The 18,670-nt window shown below is 39.8% G+C and overlaps 2 protein-coding genes across 2 annotated transcripts; both read right to left on the reverse strand.

The window, feature by feature from the left end:
• Window positions 1-1,125: 1,125 nt before the first annotated feature.
• LOC117551951 (dynein regulatory complex subunit 4-like) lies at window positions 1,126-15,453 on the reverse strand. The gene is made up of 11 exons (XM_034225036.1): window positions 15,339-15,453; window positions 15,077-15,166; window positions 10,980-11,177; window positions 10,298-10,504; window positions 9,069-9,123; window positions 8,777-8,982; window positions 7,517-7,684; window positions 6,873-6,959; window positions 3,954-4,163; window positions 2,932-2,997; window positions 1,126-1,416 (listed from the first exon to the last, which is right to left on the reverse strand). The coding sequence occupies exons 1-11, from the start codon at window positions 15,339-15,341 to the stop codon at window positions 1,303-1,305; spliced, it is 1,404 nt and encodes a 467-aa protein (XP_034080927.1). The 5' UTR covers window positions 15,342-15,453; the 3' UTR covers window positions 1,126-1,302.
• Window positions 15,454-15,626: 173 nt separating this feature from the next.
• LOC117551961 lies at window positions 15,627-17,238 on the reverse strand. The gene is made up of 2 exons (XM_034225056.1): window positions 17,189-17,238; window positions 15,627-16,795 (listed from the first exon to the last, which is right to left on the reverse strand). Exon 2 carries the CDS (start codon window positions 16,761-16,763, stop codon window positions 16,062-16,064), a length of 702 nt encoding a protein of 233 aa, XP_034080947.1. The 5' UTR covers window positions 16,764-16,795; window positions 17,189-17,238; the 3' UTR covers window positions 15,627-16,061.
• Between the last annotated feature and the right edge of the window lie 1,432 nt (window positions 17,239-18,670).

Genomic DNA, 18,670 nt, shown 5'->3' on the forward strand with positions numbered 1-18,670 from the left:
ATCAACGGGGGAGTACTTCAGGAAAGTCGACAGAGAGGGGGGGGGCGGCGGCGGCTCGTGGAGTACTTCTTGACCACAGAGTGTGAAGTGATCAGCTGTTTTAGCGCAGTTCTCCAGTGAAGGGGGGGAGTCTCCCTCCGCAGCCGGTTGGCGTAGTTTTGGCACAATTCCGTTGTACAGACCGACGTTAACAGCAGCCCTGTCTGTGCACACGGAGACCGACTCTGTCGTCCGGTGATCTAACCGCCTTCTGGAAAAGCTTCACAAGCACGTCGGTACGCAAATGCGCTTTGAGACACAAGTGACGGTACGCATTTCAGATTACGCACATAACCTGCGTACCAGTTATGATGTGCACCCCTATACTACAGCAAAAGTATTCTCCGTCGGGACTTCCTGCAACAACACCACGCCGTTATCAAAGATGTTCTATTGAGAAGACGATCACTACGTGACAAAAGTTTTCAAAACCGTGGCTACTGAAATCCATCTTACTAACTGCTGTCTGTGCAATTTACTCCGCGCGAGTTGGCAGACTTTATTTTGCTTACTTTAACATCATTTTTCATGGTGGGGCTAAGCCATTTCTTGGTATGGGTGTAGCCTACCCCAGCCATACCCTGGCGCTGCCACTGGTATGGGGCGGGCCATTCTGCACATGCGTTAAATATTTTAACGCAATTAATTCAAAAAATTAATTACCGCCGTTAACGCGATAATTTTGACAGCACTAATAGAAACACATTCATTCTTAGCAGCAGGATGGTTTGATAACCAGAATAAAGAACCTCAGAAAGCACATTTTATATTTTTGTTTAAAAACATTTAGAAAATCATCGGTGAGCTGCAGTTTCATCACATTGTGTGAAGTCAGAATGATGTTCATTATTGTGTATAAAGTCAACAGTAAGTAGGTTGTGTAACGTATCTCCCTCTGGATCTCCCTTCACACACACACACACACACACACACACACACACACACACACACACACACACACACACACACACACACACACACACACAATGTATACATCACTTCAGGGGACATTACATGCATTTCCTGGAGACTTATCCTAACCATAACCAACACATGCCTAACTCTAACTCTTACCAAGTCTTCACCCTAAAATTAATGATTCCCCTCATGGGGACCTCCATTTTGTCCCCATGAGGGAAGCCAGTCCCCACACGTGACTGTGTAAACAGATTTAGGTCTCCACAAGTATAGTAATGCTAGGCCACACACACAGACACACAAACACACACACACAGTGAGAGAGAAGTGAAGTCTTTGGTGTTTTTAAGTCCCCGAAGAGTCCTTGCCCCCCAGGATCAGCTGTGAGGGTCTGAAGGGGAAGTCGACCCCCAAAGACCTCGTCTTCTCCTGGCAGCTCCTCAGCAGCTCGTCGTACTCCTGCAGGTCACATGGTTACTTCTCTCAGCTGACTGGGAATACTCTCATAACCTTTAAAGGTCTCCTATTATACTGTTCATCATCAATATATTACAGGTCTCAGATATATACAGAACCTGTCTCTGATTGGCTGAAACACCAAACAGATCATTGCAGCATTACCCATAATCCCCTCTGTTTCAGCCCTGTTTCCAAAGTGCTGATTCTCTGTCTGTTACTTTAGATGAAAATAAGGAGCCCCTCCCAACGCTGCTCTGAGAGACATTTGGTTACAAAGAACACATTGGTGCTCTAGGAGGAGATTACAGGTGATAAGGGGGGGGGGGTTACCTTGGTTGGTGATTGGCTAATGGTTACACAAGACAAAACATCATTGTGACATCATAAAGTGGCCAAAATCTGATCGGCTCATTTTCAGACAGGTTTTTATAGAAATGAATCAAAAAGAGAGAGAATCTTTGTTCCGGAAACTTTCAGAGTCTCTTTCCACAGAGGGGACACATGTTGATGTAGAAGAGACATGAAGAAGAGGGGACACATGTTGATGTAGAAGAGACATGAAGAAGAGGGGACACATGTTGATGAAGAAGAGACATGAAGAAGAGGGGACACATGTTGATGAAGAAGAGACATGAAGAAGAGGGGACACATGTTGATGTAGAAGAGACATGAAGAAGAGGGGACACATGTTGATGTAGAAGAGACATGAAGAAGAGGGGACACATGTTGATGAAGAAGAGACATAAGAAGAGGGGACACATGTTGATGAAGAAGAGACATGAAGAAGAGGGGACACATGTTGATGTAGAGGAGACATGAAGAAGAGGGGACACATGTTGATGTAGAAGAGACATGAAGAAGAGGGGACACATGTTGATGTAGAAGAGACATGAAGAAGAGGGGACACATGTTGATGAAGAAGAGACATGAAGAAGAGGGGACACATGTTGATGAAGAAGAGACATGAAGAAGAGGGGACACATGTTGATGTAGAAGAGACATGAAGAAGAGGGGACACATGTTGATGTAGAAGAGACATGAAGAAGAGGGGACACATGTTGATGAAGAAGAGACATGAAGAAGAGGGGACACATGTTGATGTAGAAGAGACATGAAGAAGAGGGGACACATGTTGATGTAGAAGAGACATGAAGAAGAGGGGACACATGTTGATGTAGAAGAGACATGAAGAAGAGGGGACACATGTTGATGTGGAAGAGACATGAAGAAGAGGGGACACATGTTGATGTAGAAGAGACATGAAGAAGAGGGGACACATGTTGATGTAGAAGAGACATGGAGAAGAGGGGACACATGTTGATGTAAGAAGAGACATGAAGAAGAGGGGACACATGTTGATGTAGAAGAGACATGAAGAAGAGGGGACACATGTTGATGTAGAAGAGACATGAAGAAGAGGGGACACATGTTGATGTAGAAGAGACATGGAGAAGTGGATTTTGCATAATAGGTTTAATAGCTTTAAATAAATGAAACCCTTTTGAGATAACTGACCTTACAATCCCGAGCCAAGCCTCCCTGAAGGTCATCGATGGTGACCTGTTTGGACTCCAATATATCCTGCAAGAAGAAATAACGTGCAGATGTTTCTACTTGAAGCTCGAATACAAATTTTCAAAGAAATTGATTACGAAAGAAGAGCGATTGCAGAACTAAAGTCAAAAACCATCAACATAATGAAACTTTAACTGGTGTCTTATCAGATGTGGGGCAAGTTTTAGAGAAGCGTTGACATAAATAGCAAATGGAAAGTGTGGATGTGAGCACATGAAGATCTGCACTTTTATTGAAATCAGGCAAGTCCAAAATCAAAGCTGCAAGTCTCACTGCATTGTATGAATTTAAAAGTTTTAATTTAAATGTAAATATATTACAGGTATATGTGTGATAAGTAGTGGAGTGCAGTTTTCCAAGTTTAGCAGTTACTCAAGAGTTAAGTCATTGTTCATATTAAGCTAACATGAAGACTTTAACTGTAAAAAGCTACTTTTTTGATAATAGCCTTTTTTTTTAATACATATTTCATGATTTTAACCTACATTTTTAATCAAGCATTTTGATGTTATTTGTTCTTATAAAATAAAATGACATAAGGTTGGACAAAACAAACAAGGAATGGTTGAAGTTTGTATCACTATTTTAAGGATTTTCATATTGCACGTGTTCTGTTTTTTTAATGCACGTTTTATCTCCTGCACAAATAAAACTGGTTCAAGATTCAAGGCTTGTGCACAGCTCCAGTTATGACAATGAAGATCTGAGGTCACAGGCTCCTCCAACAGTGCAACACAATACAACAGATTATAGTGCAATAAAATAAAATAGAATATAGTAGAAACAGTGCAGAATAGTCTATATACAAGTAATTGGAATATTGATATATATATATATATATATATATATATATAAGTTGCGGACAGATGGACGTTCTTTCAACAGTTCAGGTGTTCAACAGTCTTATGGCCTGTGGGATGAAACTGTCCCGGTGCAAATGAAACATGTTCATAACCTCGTACCTCCACTCTGTTCGCTGCGCTGCCCCCTGCAGTTTGTGTGACTTTAGAGGCTGCGAGAGCGGCGCAGAGCTGAGCTTCTTTCTTCTCCACAGTCTCTGTCAGCGCCGCCATCTTCCTCTCCAGCAGCAGCTGCTTCAGCCCGCTGCGCTGCTGCACGTCCAGGAGGGTCTGCGTCTGGTTCTGCAGGAGATCATCTCGCTCCTGCTGAACCTGCAGAGAAACACATTCACATGAATACCTACTGTAAAGCCCAGGGAGGACCAGAGAAAAGTACACACATCCTTTCCTCAAGTAGAAGTACAAATACTTGTGTTTAAATACTCTGGTGAAAGTAGAAGTACTGACTAAACTTCTTTACTCAAGTAGAAGTATGGGCTTTGAAATGTCCTTCAGTAAAAAGTACCCATAACTCCCAGCTGTTTTAAAGAGTACCTGACCTCCCTTTATATTAATAGAACAATAATGTCATTGTTAGCTAATGAATGTTTCCATGCCGACCAACGGCAACATGACAACGTTTCCATTGGTCCCTCTTCTTTAGAGAAGACCAGGAAATGATGGATACACGGATCGTGTTCAAATCAATAGGCACGCAATGACTCTAAAGAATAATGATCACGCATCAAACACACATTCAGACTAAAGGAACCAGCTGTTTGGAAAATGTGAGAAGTAGAAAGTACAGGTATTTGAGTTCAACATGTAAGAAGTAGAAAGTACAGGTATTTGGGTTCAACATGTGAGAAGTAGAAAGTACAGGTATTTGGGTTCAAAATGTAAGAAGTAGAAAGTACAGGTATTTGTGTTCAACATGTAAGAAGTAGAAAGTACAGGTATTTGAGTTCAACATGTGAGAAGTAGAAAGTACAGGTATTGGGTTCAACATGTAAGAAGTAGAAAGTACAGGTATTTGAGTTCAACATGTAAGAAGTAGAAAGTACAGGTATTTGAGTTCAACATGTGAGAAGTAGAAAGTACAGGTATTTGGGTTCAACATGTGAGAAGTAGAAAGTACAGGTATTTGAGTTCAACATGTAAGAAGTAGAAAGTACAGGTATTTGGGTTCAACATGTAAGAAGTAGAAAGTACAGGTATTTGGGTTCAACATGTAAGAAGTAGAAAGTACAGGTATTTGGGTTCAACATGTGAGAAGTAGAAAGTACAGGTATTTGTGTTCAACATGTAAGAAGTAGAAAGTACAGGTATTTGAGTTCAACATGTAAGAAGTAGAAAGTACAGGTATTTGGTTCAACATGTAAGAAGTAGAAAGTACAGGTATTTGGGTTCAACATGTAAGAAGTAGAAGTACAGGTATTTGGGTTCAACATGTAAGAAGTAGAAAGTACAGGTATTTGTGTTCAACATGTGAGAAGTAGAAAGTACAGGTATTTGTGTTCAACATGTAAGAAGTAGAAAGTACAGGTATTTGAGTTCAACATGTGAAAAGTAGAAAGTACAGGTATTTGAGTTCAACATGTAAGAAGTAGAAAGTACAGGTATTTGAGTTCAACATGTAAGAAGTAGAAAGTACAGGTATTTGGGTTCAACATGTAAGAAGTAGAAAGTACAGGTATTTGTGTTCAACATGTAAGAAGTAGAAAGTACAGGTATTTGAGTTCAACATGTAAGAAGTAGAAAGTACAGGTATTTGTGTTCAACATGTAAGAAGTAGAAAGTACAGGTATTTGTGTTCAACATGTGAGAAGTAGAAAGTACAGGTATTTGTGTTCAACATGTAAGAAGTAGAAAGTACAGGTATTTGAGTTCAACATGTGAAAAGTAGAAAGTACAGGTATTTGAGTTCAACATGTAAGAAGTAGAAAGTACAGGTATTTGAGTTCAACATGTAAGAAGTAGAAAGTACAGGTATTTGGGTTCAACATGTAAGAAGTAGAAAGTACAGGTATTTGGGTTCAACATGTAAGAAGTAGAAAGTACAGGTATTTGTGTTCAACATGTAAGAAGTAGAAAGTACAGGTATTTGTGTTCAACATGTGAGAAGTAGAAAGTACAGGTATTTGTGTTCAACATGTAAGAAGTAGAAAGTACAGGTATTTGAGTTCAACATGTGAAAAGTAGAAAGTACAGGTATTTGAGTTCAACATGTAAGAAGTAGAAAGTACAGGTATTTGAGTTCAACATGTAAGAAGTAGAAAGTACAGGTATTTGGGTTCAACATGTAAGAAGTAGAAAGTACAGGTATTTGTGTTCAACATGTAAGAAGTAGAAAGTACAGGTATTTGTGTTCAACATGTGAGAAGTAGAAAGTACAGGTATTTGTGTTCAACATGTAAGAAGTAGAAAGTACAGGTATTTGAGTTCAACATGTGAAAAGTAGAAAGTACAGGTATTTGAGTTCAACATGTAAGAAGTAGAAAGTACAGGTATTTGGGTTCAACATGTATGAAGTAGAAAGTACAGGTATTTGTGTTCAACATGTAAGAAGTAGAAAGTACAGGTATTTGAGTTCAACATGTAAGAAGTAGAAAGTACAGGTATTTGTGTTAGAAATTTAAGAAGTAGAAAGTACAGGTATTTGAGTTCAAAATGTAAGAAGTAGAAAGTACAGGTATTTGTGTTCAACATGTATGAAGTAGAAAGTACAGGTATTTGTGTTCAACATGTAAGAAGTAGAAAGTACAGGTATTTGAGTTCAACATGTATGAAGTAGAAAGTACAGGTATTTGAGTTCAACATGTATGAAGTAGAAAGTACAGGTGTTTGAGTTCAACATGTATGAAGTAGAAAGTACAGGTATTTGGGTTCAACATGTATGAAGTCAAAGTAAAAAGTCGTCAGAAAAATAAGTAGTGGAGTAAAGTACTGATACCAGAAAAAAGTACTTAAGTACAGTAACGAAGTATTTGTACTCCACTACTTCCCACCTCTGGGGATGAAGGTAGATCATGTGATGTTTACCTTTTCGAAGGCCTGCAGCAGCAGCTCGTGCTCCACGGTCAGATCTCTGAGCTCCTGATCCATGAGCTTCACTCGAGCTCGACTCGCCTGGCAGACACAGAACAAGAATCAGCTTTATTGGCCAAGTATGCGTCCAAATACAAGGAGAATCACTCCAGTCTGAGTTGCTCCTAGTGTAATTACACGGAAATACCCATACAGCTAAAACAACAAAACTCAAAGGTAAAAAAAAAGAGTCAAATCATAATTCTGACTCAAATCCCAGAATAACTTTTGGTCAGATCTCAATTTAGTTTTTTGTACATTTGGCCCTAATCCTCTTCCGTAAATAGCTATTTTCTCCTCCAAACAAGTGTCTCATGATAAATCCAATTCATATGTAGGATTAAAACATTCTGCCTAATAGTGACCCCTAGTGTTAAAATGAAAACAATGTCGCCCTTTCCTTGTGTCTTTAAATGTAACCTGTTGATGTGGAAACTGATGGACAAATGTATAAAATGCAATAAATATCCAAGTCATTTTCATCATCTCAAAATGTGTACCAACACTGAATGAGCTCCACCTTACATTCAACATGTATGTACCTAAGATAAGAGAGTGGTGTGCAATGTGTCGTGATGCTTTCTGAGCTGTGAACGCACCACCATCTTGTTCTTGGCCTGCTGGTCCTCCTGCAGCTGTCGGTGCAGAGCGGGCAGCGTCTGCTCGGCTTCCTGCAGAGCGTCGCTCAGCTTCCTGTTCTCCTGCTGCGCTGAGGAGAGGTCTTTGTCGGATCGAACCTGAAGCTTCGTCACCTCCGCAAGTTCCTCCTACAGAACAACAAGCAGACCATGTGGCGCAGAAAACAAGAGACACCGAGTTCTTGAACATCATTTGATATGTTGAAAAATGCTTAATATCCCAACCTAAATACATTAAAAATGTGTATTTGATTATTTGTTTGTATCAAATTGTTGTGTGTAGCTTCAGGGATTTTTTTATACCAATCTTATTTAAATATGGAGAAATATGTCCTAAGACACTGATTGGCTTAAATAGATTAAAGTGGTTAAAATAAATTCAATAAAAGTGTGCACAAATTCACCAATTCCTCTGTAATAAAAGTATATATCAGGGTACATGCAGGAATCCTGAAGTCAAATGTAAAACCTTTTAAGACCCTTTCCATACATTTTAAGACCTCATCGCCACTTTGAGTTTTAACCGGTTACCTTGGCGACACACTTTACCTCACATTGACTATATACAGTATTGATTGTCCTTCCTCCTTATCTTCCAACCATTTGGACGCAGACTTGCATTTCCCCATAACGATGTTGTTTAACAACCGGCGTAAACGGACCTTCGCGCGCTATCAAGCAGTGAGCGCGCGATGTCCTGTTCAGATGACGTCACATCCAACGGGATGCCATCAATAAACTACACAGAATCACACTACACACCTACGCAATGATTACATTCAGGCACACTGTAGAATACAACCTCTTTGGACCATTTATATACTTATTGAAAACAAGCTACAAAATGTAAGACCTTGGAAAATGCCGTTTTATACTTTTTAATAAATCAATTTAGCGAAAATTAAGGCTATCAACTTTTAATACTTTTTAAGACCCCATGGACACCCTGATATAGAATATATAAAAATAGAAATAATGAATTGCTACTCTAGAAAGAACATGTATACATTTGTAAGATCTTTGTGAAACAATTAAAATACAAAAAATCTACAAGTAAAACACAGATTCATTTAAATTTAGCTCGACAAAATATTTGGCAAAAGCATTAGCACATTTTATTTTGTAGGTAGAACAATAATTGAATTCTGTGAACCCTCCACCGCTTCACATTCATGGCATTAGATCCTGTAAAAATACGTATTCTGAAGTAACGTCTCTTACCTTCAGCAGCTTCTGATCCCCCATCAGTTTGCTCTGAACAGCAGAGTAGTACTCCTCTGCTCCTCTGAGAGCTCGCTCCTGGTCCTCCATCAGAGCCACAACACGACTCTTCATCCGGTCCTCCACCTCTAAAACCTCCGCACGCCGCCTCTTACCCTCCGCTTGGATCATCGCCTCGGTTTTCTTGTGGTATTTCACCTCAATATCTATTTAAATAGCAACAGAAGGAAATGTTTAATACAGTTTAAAAAGGTTGTTTTTTAAATTAAAGTCAGAAATGTAGTTTGGTTACCTCTGAATCTTTTGTCGAAGGTGTTTGTCAGCTCCATCAACTCCACCTGGTGTTTCTGTTGAGAAGCAAAAGGCAACAGAGATGCTCACTCGTAGAAATAAACAAAACACAGTAAAATACACTTTTTCACCAATGACTTCACCAATGACTTCTCCATGACTTCTCCATGACTTCTCCATGACTTCTCCATGACCTTTACCTAATTTTCCATGACCAAAGAAATGACTCTTTCTCAGCGGTACCACTGAAAATGGTTTATTTGAACATGGAACAGGAAAATAAGGTCTGCATATGAAACATGTTGTGCCTATCTAAAACAAATAACGTAGATCAAATAGTAGGCTTACTACGTAGCTCCGACAGGCTGAAGCCACTGTAGACTAGAGGGCGTGATTGTAAACATCTCTCATCAGCGAAATACCGTGACGGTGAAATGCCATTTTACGTTTCATTACTACAGTATGTATTATCATTATAGTATTACTATTTTGGCGATTAGATAAAATATAAATTATATTTGATGCAACTTTAGTTATATTTCCATAACTTTTCCAGGGCCTGGAATTTACATTTTGAATTTCCATAACTTTTCCAGGGCCTGGAATTTACATTTTGAATTTCCATGACTTTTCCAGGTTTTCAATGACCGTAAGAACCCTGTATATAACATACATGGAGATGTACATAGAAATCACACCCGCCTCAGTTTACAGTCCACTCAAATCTACACGTTATTGCTCACACACACACACACACACACACACACACACACACACACACACACACACACACACACACACACACACACACACACACACACACACACACACACACACACACACACACACACACACACATTACCCCTTTCCTTCCAAGTCTTGGCAAAGTATACATAGATACAGACAATCATTTAAATTTTCCTGGGTAGTCGATACAGACAGGTATGCTTACAAATCCGAAACAGGTGCTAGTTAAAAATAACTATAATTTTAATATAAATTAAATATAAGTTAAAAATTAAATATAAAAGAAAATAATACCCAAACAAAAATGATATGTAAATAAAATAAATACAGGAAAAAATTCAAATAAACATGTGACCATTTTATAATATGTTTCTTAATGCTCTTAATGTCTTTCATTTTTGCAAAGCACTTTGAATTGCCTTGTGTTGAAAGGTGCTATATAAATAAACTTGCCTTGCCTTGTAAAAATGTCCCTAGTCTCACCAGTTTGAGCTCCTTGATGCAGTTCTCGTTGTGGAGCTTCTTCTCCCAGAAGTCCCCCTGCTGGCCGTGTGTTTCTCTCCTCAGCCCGAGCTCCTTCTCAGCGCTCTGCAGCCGGATGAGTCCGCTCGAGGAGACGCCGTCGATCTTCAGCCCAGAGACGGTGTTGTGTTGCTCAGACAGGACGTGCTTCAGCTTCTGCTTGTACACCTGAACACCAGCAAGGAGTTCATATATTGATCAACCCATCAACTGTGATTTATGAAAAAAGGACTCAAATTAATCAGTTAAATCATATAGTGATGGTGTGAGCATGATCTGTCATTTCTTCAATAAAAAAGTTATGTTAATGGTTAATATATTTATTTTTTAACCACTTGATCAAATCAAATATTTATTATAACGTCAGAATTCAACAGTACATGATGCCCCATAAAAATAAAGAATGTTTGAAAGAATATTTCGGAAGTCGCAGTAAAAATTGTGGGTGAATATAAAAGTCTTTAAATGTCCCCTTTGTTTTGTTTTCTCTAATCCTGTGTGTGTGTGCGTGTGTGTGTGTGTGTGTGTGTGTGTGTGTGTGTGTGTGTGTGTGTGTGTGTGTGTGTGTGTGTGTGTGTGTGTGTGTGTGTGTGTGTGTGTGTGTGTGTGTGTGTGTGTGTGTGTGTGTGTGTGTGTGTCTCACAGTGATCTCCACCCGGTGGCGCTCCTCCGCCTCCTCCCTCTCCCTCCGTCTGTTCCTCAGCTCGGCATTCGTCTCCTCCAGGCTCCTCTTGGAGATTTCCCAGAATGCCTGGATCTTGTCCCTCTCCAGCTGGAAGTAGCTCCTCTCCTCCCGCTCTCTGTCCAGCTCCTCTCGCAGGCGGATGATGTGCTCCTCCAGCTGTACAGAAGATGTGTGTAAAGAGCTGGACAATAAATGCTCCTGTACAGGCCTACTCAAAGCCATTTTGTTTTCTTTAGTTAAATAAGGCAGAAAGTTACCGTGTGCCAAGCATGTTTTTTTGTTGTGCTCCAGCAGATTTCAACCGGATTTTTAGATTTGGCAAATAATTGGTCATTTTGTTTCCTCATAATCACAGTGATAACAGAGGCTACAATAAAGTAAAAAATACATTTGTTTTAAACTTCTTTTTTTTTTTAAGATAATATGTTTGGCGCCATGTTCAAGGATTCAAGGATTCAAGGCTTTTATGGTCATGTGTGCATAGCTACAGTGTTACAGTGTAGGGACCTTTAGTCCCCCGATGCTCCTACATTTATTTTAGGAGATTGTAATCACTGTCAGGTGCATAAGACCTTAAAAACATACGAGCAGTATGTCACATGTCCTACAACTTTAAATAAATCCACTATTGACTTATGTTACGGCACGGTGCCTGGTGCGTTCAAGTCCCTGACCATGCCCCCTTTTGGAGCTTCATACCACAAGAGCGTTCTTCTGGTGCCGATCTACAAACCCATCTGCAGGAAACAAGTGTGCACAAAAAAAACTGTGAAATGTTGGACAGAGGAAAGCATTGCCACCTTACAGGCATGTTGGGACTGCACGGATTGGGATGTGTTTTATAGCTCATGCTCTGATCTCAATGAACTGACGTCAACTGTCTCATCCTACATATCATTTTGTGTGGAGTCTAACATTCCTTGTAAAGACATTACCGTCTTCCCTAATAATAAGCCGTGGGTCACGAAGGAACTAAAGAGTATTATAAATAGAAAGAAACGTATATTTTATACTGGAAACAGTCAGGACAAAAAATAAATTAACAGAGAATTAAGAAATGAGATAAGAAAAGCTAAAATAGCTTATAAGGTGGAACTCAAATACAGCAGTGGAGATCTTCGGGAAGCCTGGAGGGGAATCAAATCAATGTCCTCCATCTCCCAGGGTAACAACAATGACAGGGCTAGGACTACAATTAACATTGAGGGAACAAATGAGGCAGACCTCCCCAATGCTTTTAACATTTTTTATTCTCGATTCGAGAAAAATGATTTCTCCATACACCTCAACCCTTAGAGAGTCTCTCTCACCTATCTCAGACATAGTCATTGAACAGGATGATGTTAGGAATCTCTTAAAACGAGTCAATATTAGGAAGGCCCCAGGTCCTGACCATATTTGTGGGCGGACACTCCAGTATTGTGCTAGCGAACTCTGTGGTGTTTTCCAGCATATCTTCCAATTGTCACTTGAGAATAGCCAAATTCTTGATATGTGGAAATCCTCAACTGTAATTCCCATCCCTAAGAAGCCTCATCCTAAAGTCCTAAACGACTTCAGACCGGTGGCTTTAACGTCATTGGTAATGAAAATGTTTGAAAAAATTGTTAAAGGCCTTGTCATGTCAGTAATAGGTGGTGAACTTGATCCACTACAATTTGCGTATCAGGCAGGGAGAGGCGTAGAGGATGCAAAGCTTTGTATACTGCACACCCTCCACAAACACCTTGAAAAGCCACAAGCCCATGCCAGGCTTTTGTTTGCTGACTTTTCTTCAGCATTTAACACAATGCAGCCGCATCTCCTGGTAGAGAGCCTATTATGTCATTTTAAACTGCCCGATCAACTTGTTTTATGGATTTTAAACTTTCTAACTAATAGAGAGCAGAAGGTGTTTGTCAATGGACAACTCTCTGACTCTGTCATCACTTCCACGGGCTCGCCTCAAGGATGCGTTCTTTCGCCCCTACTTTTTATAATGTACACTGATAAATGCAGGAGCATGCAAGACAACAGCTACCTGGTTAAATTCTCTGACGATACCGCCCTCTTGTCCCTCCTTAGCGGCTCAGAATCAGAGTGTGCTCTTGCCAATTTTATTTCCTGGTGTGATGACAGTTTTCTGGATTTAAATGTCTCCAAAACCCAGGAATTGATCATTGATTTTAGACGTCACAAGAATGTTCCTAAGGAGTGCATCATACACAATGACAAGGTAGAAATTGTCACATCATACAAATACTTGGGCACCATTTTCGATGACCACCTCAAATTTGATGTGAATACTGAGTGTGTTGTGAAGCGGGGTCAACAGAGAATGCACCTTCTTCGCAAACTGAACTCTTTCTCTGTCAGGCCTTTCATTCTTTGTCGTTTTTACCAAGCATTGAGAGCCTTATTTGTTTTTCTTTTATCTGCTGGTTCCATAGCCTTACACTGAAAGACAGGAACAGCCTGAACAGCATTGTTAAAACCTGCTCCAAGATCATCGGCGTGAAACAGAGAGACTTAAATTCCTCCTGTAACCAGCAGATTCTGCGGAAAGCAGAGAGCATTCTGAACTCTCCAGGTCGTGTTCTTTCACATGAATTCCGTCTGTTGCCATCAGGGCGAAGATATGCTCTACCTGCTCAAAGGACTAATCGCTTTTCTAAATCATTCATCCCTTCTGCACTCAAACTTTTAAATTCTTGAAAAGGCTTTTAACTTGATTATTTATTTATTTATTTATTTATTGTTGTGATGCTTTGAACTATTTATAGTGTAAATTAGAATTATTCACATCTGTGCTCCTGGGTGTATCTGTGTGCTTTCTTCTTGTATGTTCCTGCCTGTGTTCATGACATAAGCTGCTGCTCATAACCAATTGCCCCTTGCGGGATTAATAAAGTTGTTGATTGATTGATTGATTGATTGGTTATGACAATGAAAATCTTAGGTCACAGGCTCCTCCAACAGTGCAACACAATAAAACTGATACAATAGTGCAAGTAAATAAAATAAAATAGAATATAGTAGAAATAGTGCAGAATAGTCTATACGTCATTGGAATATTGATATATTGGTTTTAGATCATATTGATTGTATTGATGGTATATATGATACCATCAATACAATCAATACGAGATGAGACGTATTGATTTGTTCTGGCAGGAAGCTTTGGAGAGGAGTTGGAAAGCATTCATGCTTCACCAATGAATGCAATGAATGATGCAGTGAGATCATATTCATGTAGGTGTACAGTGCAGCCACTATTACCTGCTACTCTCTATTACTTTGCTGAAACAACTGTGCCAACACTGTTTGCTCCCCATCTCTTCCTTATGTGTTATATATTCGGTATCCAACATAAGATTTAAGAAAAGGGAGAATTTTACTGCACAGTTTCTAACTTTAATTTGTTTTCATACTTGTACATTTTGTTAAAATACTTTTTCTTGTAATGGAATATTTTCCAGTGAGGCATTAGCGCTTAAATTCAAATAAAGGATCATTATGTCTTACAACACTGGGGACAACATGTATAAAAAAGGCAATATAAGCATTTAAGATAAGATAAGATGTACTTATTTGTAGTGTGTGAACAAGGCATTGCACATAATGTGAAAATGAAAAAGAGTACAAAATAAACAAATATAAAATAAAACAGAACTGAAGTGTTAAAATATATACATATTGACAGAGAAAGATAATAATCTGTAAACTATGAAGGGCTAATTACAGTTTACAACATGTTAAAGTAGGATATTATTTACATTAAGTGTGCAAGGAATAGCATAATAAATTAAATATACATTTAAAAAGGTACAGTGTGATGAATATATAAATACCCTCAAATAAAATTGTCAGCACTTCAACCCCACAGTCAGTGTTCATATCAAACCCAATTTACTAAAGTAAAGAAGATTAACAACAAAACATGTCTCTGAACCTCAAATACAATGTGATGTAGTAAAAACGATAACACAGTGTTATATATAGTAGCATATAGCTTTGAGGCTAATGCTAGTTATCTGTGTTAGCTGTGTAAGCTGTAGTAGCATCGCAGCTCTCACCTGATCTTTAGACATTTCATCCGTGGAAAGACCGTCCACCACGGCCGAGGACTTCCCCTTCACGACCTTTTTGCTTTTAGTCTTTGGGGGCTGTAAAGAAAACACATGCACATTTCAGCTCCATGTCTAAAACACGCTAACAGTTATCTGACCTGTAGCTTAGCTTACAGTCTCCAAACGATCCGGTATCTGGCTCATGCTAACCTAACACATGCTTATTGCACTCAACAACAACACTGCTGATTAAAAGGAGTTTACTCACCATCGTGAAATACAGTACAGGCTAACAAATGGGGGAAATAACGCTAAAGACAGGAGTTAGCCCGTTAGCCTGTAAACTAGCCGAGCTACAGTTGGAGTCCTCGGCTACATGTAAACAAAAGGCGTTGTCATGGCAACATCGTTTTCCCCCTTCGCTTCTTCCTCTTCTGTTGAAAGTCTGCAGCCCGCACAGGTGTCTCCTCTTGACGACTGGATTATTAGCACATTTAAAGAACACTCTTAATATATCTCTGTATAAAATAAAAAATAAATATAAACAAATCAAAAATGTTTACAAGGTTCATTTATTGTCATTGATTCCACAACACAAAACAGCTTTCCTGATGAATTGTCCTTTACATCTTTCCTTAACCTCTTCACGTTTTTCATCTAGACTCAGGGAAGTGGTTAGGAAAAGACATAGGACCTGTCTCTTTAAACTTCCTTCCTGAAAACAACTGATAGCTGTGATGGGTTTTAAGGATAAATGTGGCACTCCTTTGCTTATGAGCCTGCATATGACATTTAAAGGGGTTTCCAAATATCAGTTGCTTGTTGATTCTCATCTTTTATATTCAGGCATCAAACAAAAAAACATTTTGACACTCTACAGATTCCTGTAAAAAGTCCCCTTCTTAGAAAACACAGCGGTATTTGGGTGTTTTTCACACGGCTGGAGAGGTGTGGTGACCCGCTTCATGTACAGGCTGAATTTACCAGAAGTTTATTCGCTGAGATTTCCTGTGTGAAGTGGAAATTGGGCGAGGTGATACACACACTCCTCCCTGCTGCCTCCTTCAGCTGCTGGTGTGTTCACACTGTTGTACTTGTTATTATTGTAATGTGTAGTTGGTGTTTCAATGCTTGTCCAGTAATAAGGACTTCCACCATAAGGCTCCCTCCCAGGCTGATGCTCACTATCTTTAATCTCCTCGTAGATCCTCTCAGGTTCAGCTTCGTCCTCGTTGGGATTTCTCTCTTCTCTGTTTTTGGAGAAGTGTCTCAGGGTTATGATCCCCAGAAGCACCAAAGCAGCACCAACCACTACACCAACAGGTACTTTCCAAAAGTCAGATCGTGGTTGGTTCTCTGGTTCTGCAGTGGTTCCCTCCTGTCCTGAGTCAACACCCAGTCCCTTGTTTCTCTGAGTGACTATTTTATATCCAGCTTCAGGATCCACCATGTTAGGATCCTTCATTACTTCGAGATATATCCGGACTTTATTACAAAAATACATTTTTTCAAGATCAGGTGTAACATTTTCTATCACCAGTGAATTATCTGATCCGGAACCAAAGCGCCTGTCAATGATGTTCACTTTGCCATTTTCTATAGTGACAAGAGGCAGAGTTTTACCATTACCATCCATATGCCAACTCCATGTTACATCCCCTTTCTTATGAGGACAGGGCAGTGTTGCCTTCATGCCCGTCTGCACTGTTATTTTTTGAGGAACAGCTGAAAAGCAAAAAGCAGAAAGTAGTTAAACATTTGTGGTAAACTTTTCTGTCAATCACATACAGTATGTACCTCGTGTAGTTTGTTATCTTCAGCGGGACAACAACAGCCATGACAAGCAGACAATTGGTAAGATAAGATGGTTTGATTGATTGATGATTTGCTCATGGTGGTTTTATTAAAAAATATCAACTACTGATTGAAAGAATAAAAACATAAACCTTAGACAAAAAGTGAAAAAGTTTTCCATGCTTAATTCTCCGAAACTTTTCAGTGACTTCAAGGAAACCAGAGCCCAGTCTGCTCTGATTGATAAATGAAAACAAGGCAAAAGCCAGAACTCCAAATGTATGAATATTTTAATAGAAACCTGTTAAAAATAGATCTTCTTACCTGTATAGCTGATAGAGAAGCATGCAGCAAGCAGCAGGAAGTAGAGACAAAGCAGCATCTCTGCAGCTGGTGAACTCTGTTGTGTCACATACGACTTACATATAGTATTTTTAATCTCTGAGGAAGTTATGAGTAATATGGCTGTGGTTGGAAAAGGTCTTGAGTGATTGGCTGTTTTATACCGTGGGGAGTTTCTCTGCACAGGTTGAAATAAATCAGATCTTTAAACGACTATTTTTTTGTCACTGTGAGAACTCCCAGATGCATTCACCAGATATTTGATCAGTCATCCAGAGGGACTTTTTTATATTACTCATTTCTTCTTTGGGTTTTTCTCTGCAAAGAGAGACAGGACACCTGCTGCTGAAATATGTAATACATTGATTTGCACCATTTCTCTTTCACTCAATTTGATTGATTAGATCTACTGTTAGTACAAAAACACCAAGACAAATTCCTCGTATTTGTGAACCTACTTGGCAATAAACCCGATTCTGATATTTTATTCTGTGGATCAGAATCAGAATCAGAAACGGGTGTATTACCAGGTATCAGAGATGGAGTACTGGAGCCGGACTCGGACTCGTGTCGGACTCGAGTGCCGATTTTCGGGACTCGTTGTAGAGGAAACTTCTGTGTAGCTATGCAGTGGGAGTCACCGACTCAGGAAGGAGACACGGTAGGAGCAGTAGCTTTGATGTCAAACACATGATGGTTTATTTGGAGTTACGGCCGGAGGATTCACATCACAAGTCCAAGAGTCAGAGGTTCTGACTCCACGGTAGAATTGCCACGTCAATTCTGGAGAGCCTCTCTCTTGCCAGCCCATCTAACTGGTTTCGCAGAGAGTAAACCACATATTTGAGAAGATAGCCTAAACAGTGTGGGAACACTGAGCTACTTGCGTCGGACACTTATGGCCTCGAAGATTTTACCTTGGAGTCCACAAATACAGAGAAGGAAGTGTCCCAGTGTACCCACAACACAGACCATCTGTGACCCAGTATTGACCGGTCACAGAATGGGAACAATAACATTATTGGCTAAGCAGCCTGTGTCCTTAAAGAAGGTAACAGACATCAAGGTTTGTCCTGTATGTCACATCTTGGCGTCTATGACAATTATTTCCATAACACTCGTGACTCGACTCGCGCACTGATTGACGCGACTCGGACTTGGACTCGTGAATTCTCGTGCACGATGACTTGGACTCGGACTCGTGAATTCTCGAGTACGATGACTTGGACTCAGACTCGTGAGTTTCCCCCCCCCCCCCCCCCACGATGACTCGGACTCGACTTGTGCATTGACGCTCCGACTTGGACTCAGTGGCAGAGCCAGGACATTTTCAGTGGGGTGGCCAGGATGGAACCAGTGATCATTTTGGGGTGGCATTGAAATCACTATTATATTAACTTAAACATATATCACCTACAACACACCTCTACATTATTTGGGATTAAGCTAGTAGTGGAATAGATC

This window comes from Gymnodraco acuticeps, unplaced genomic scaffold (assembly GCF_902827175.1).
Source record: "Gymnodraco acuticeps unplaced genomic scaffold, fGymAcu1.1, whole genome shotgun sequence".
Classification (NCBI taxonomy): Eukaryota; Metazoa; Chordata; class Actinopteri; order Perciformes; family Bathydraconidae; genus Gymnodraco; species Gymnodraco acuticeps.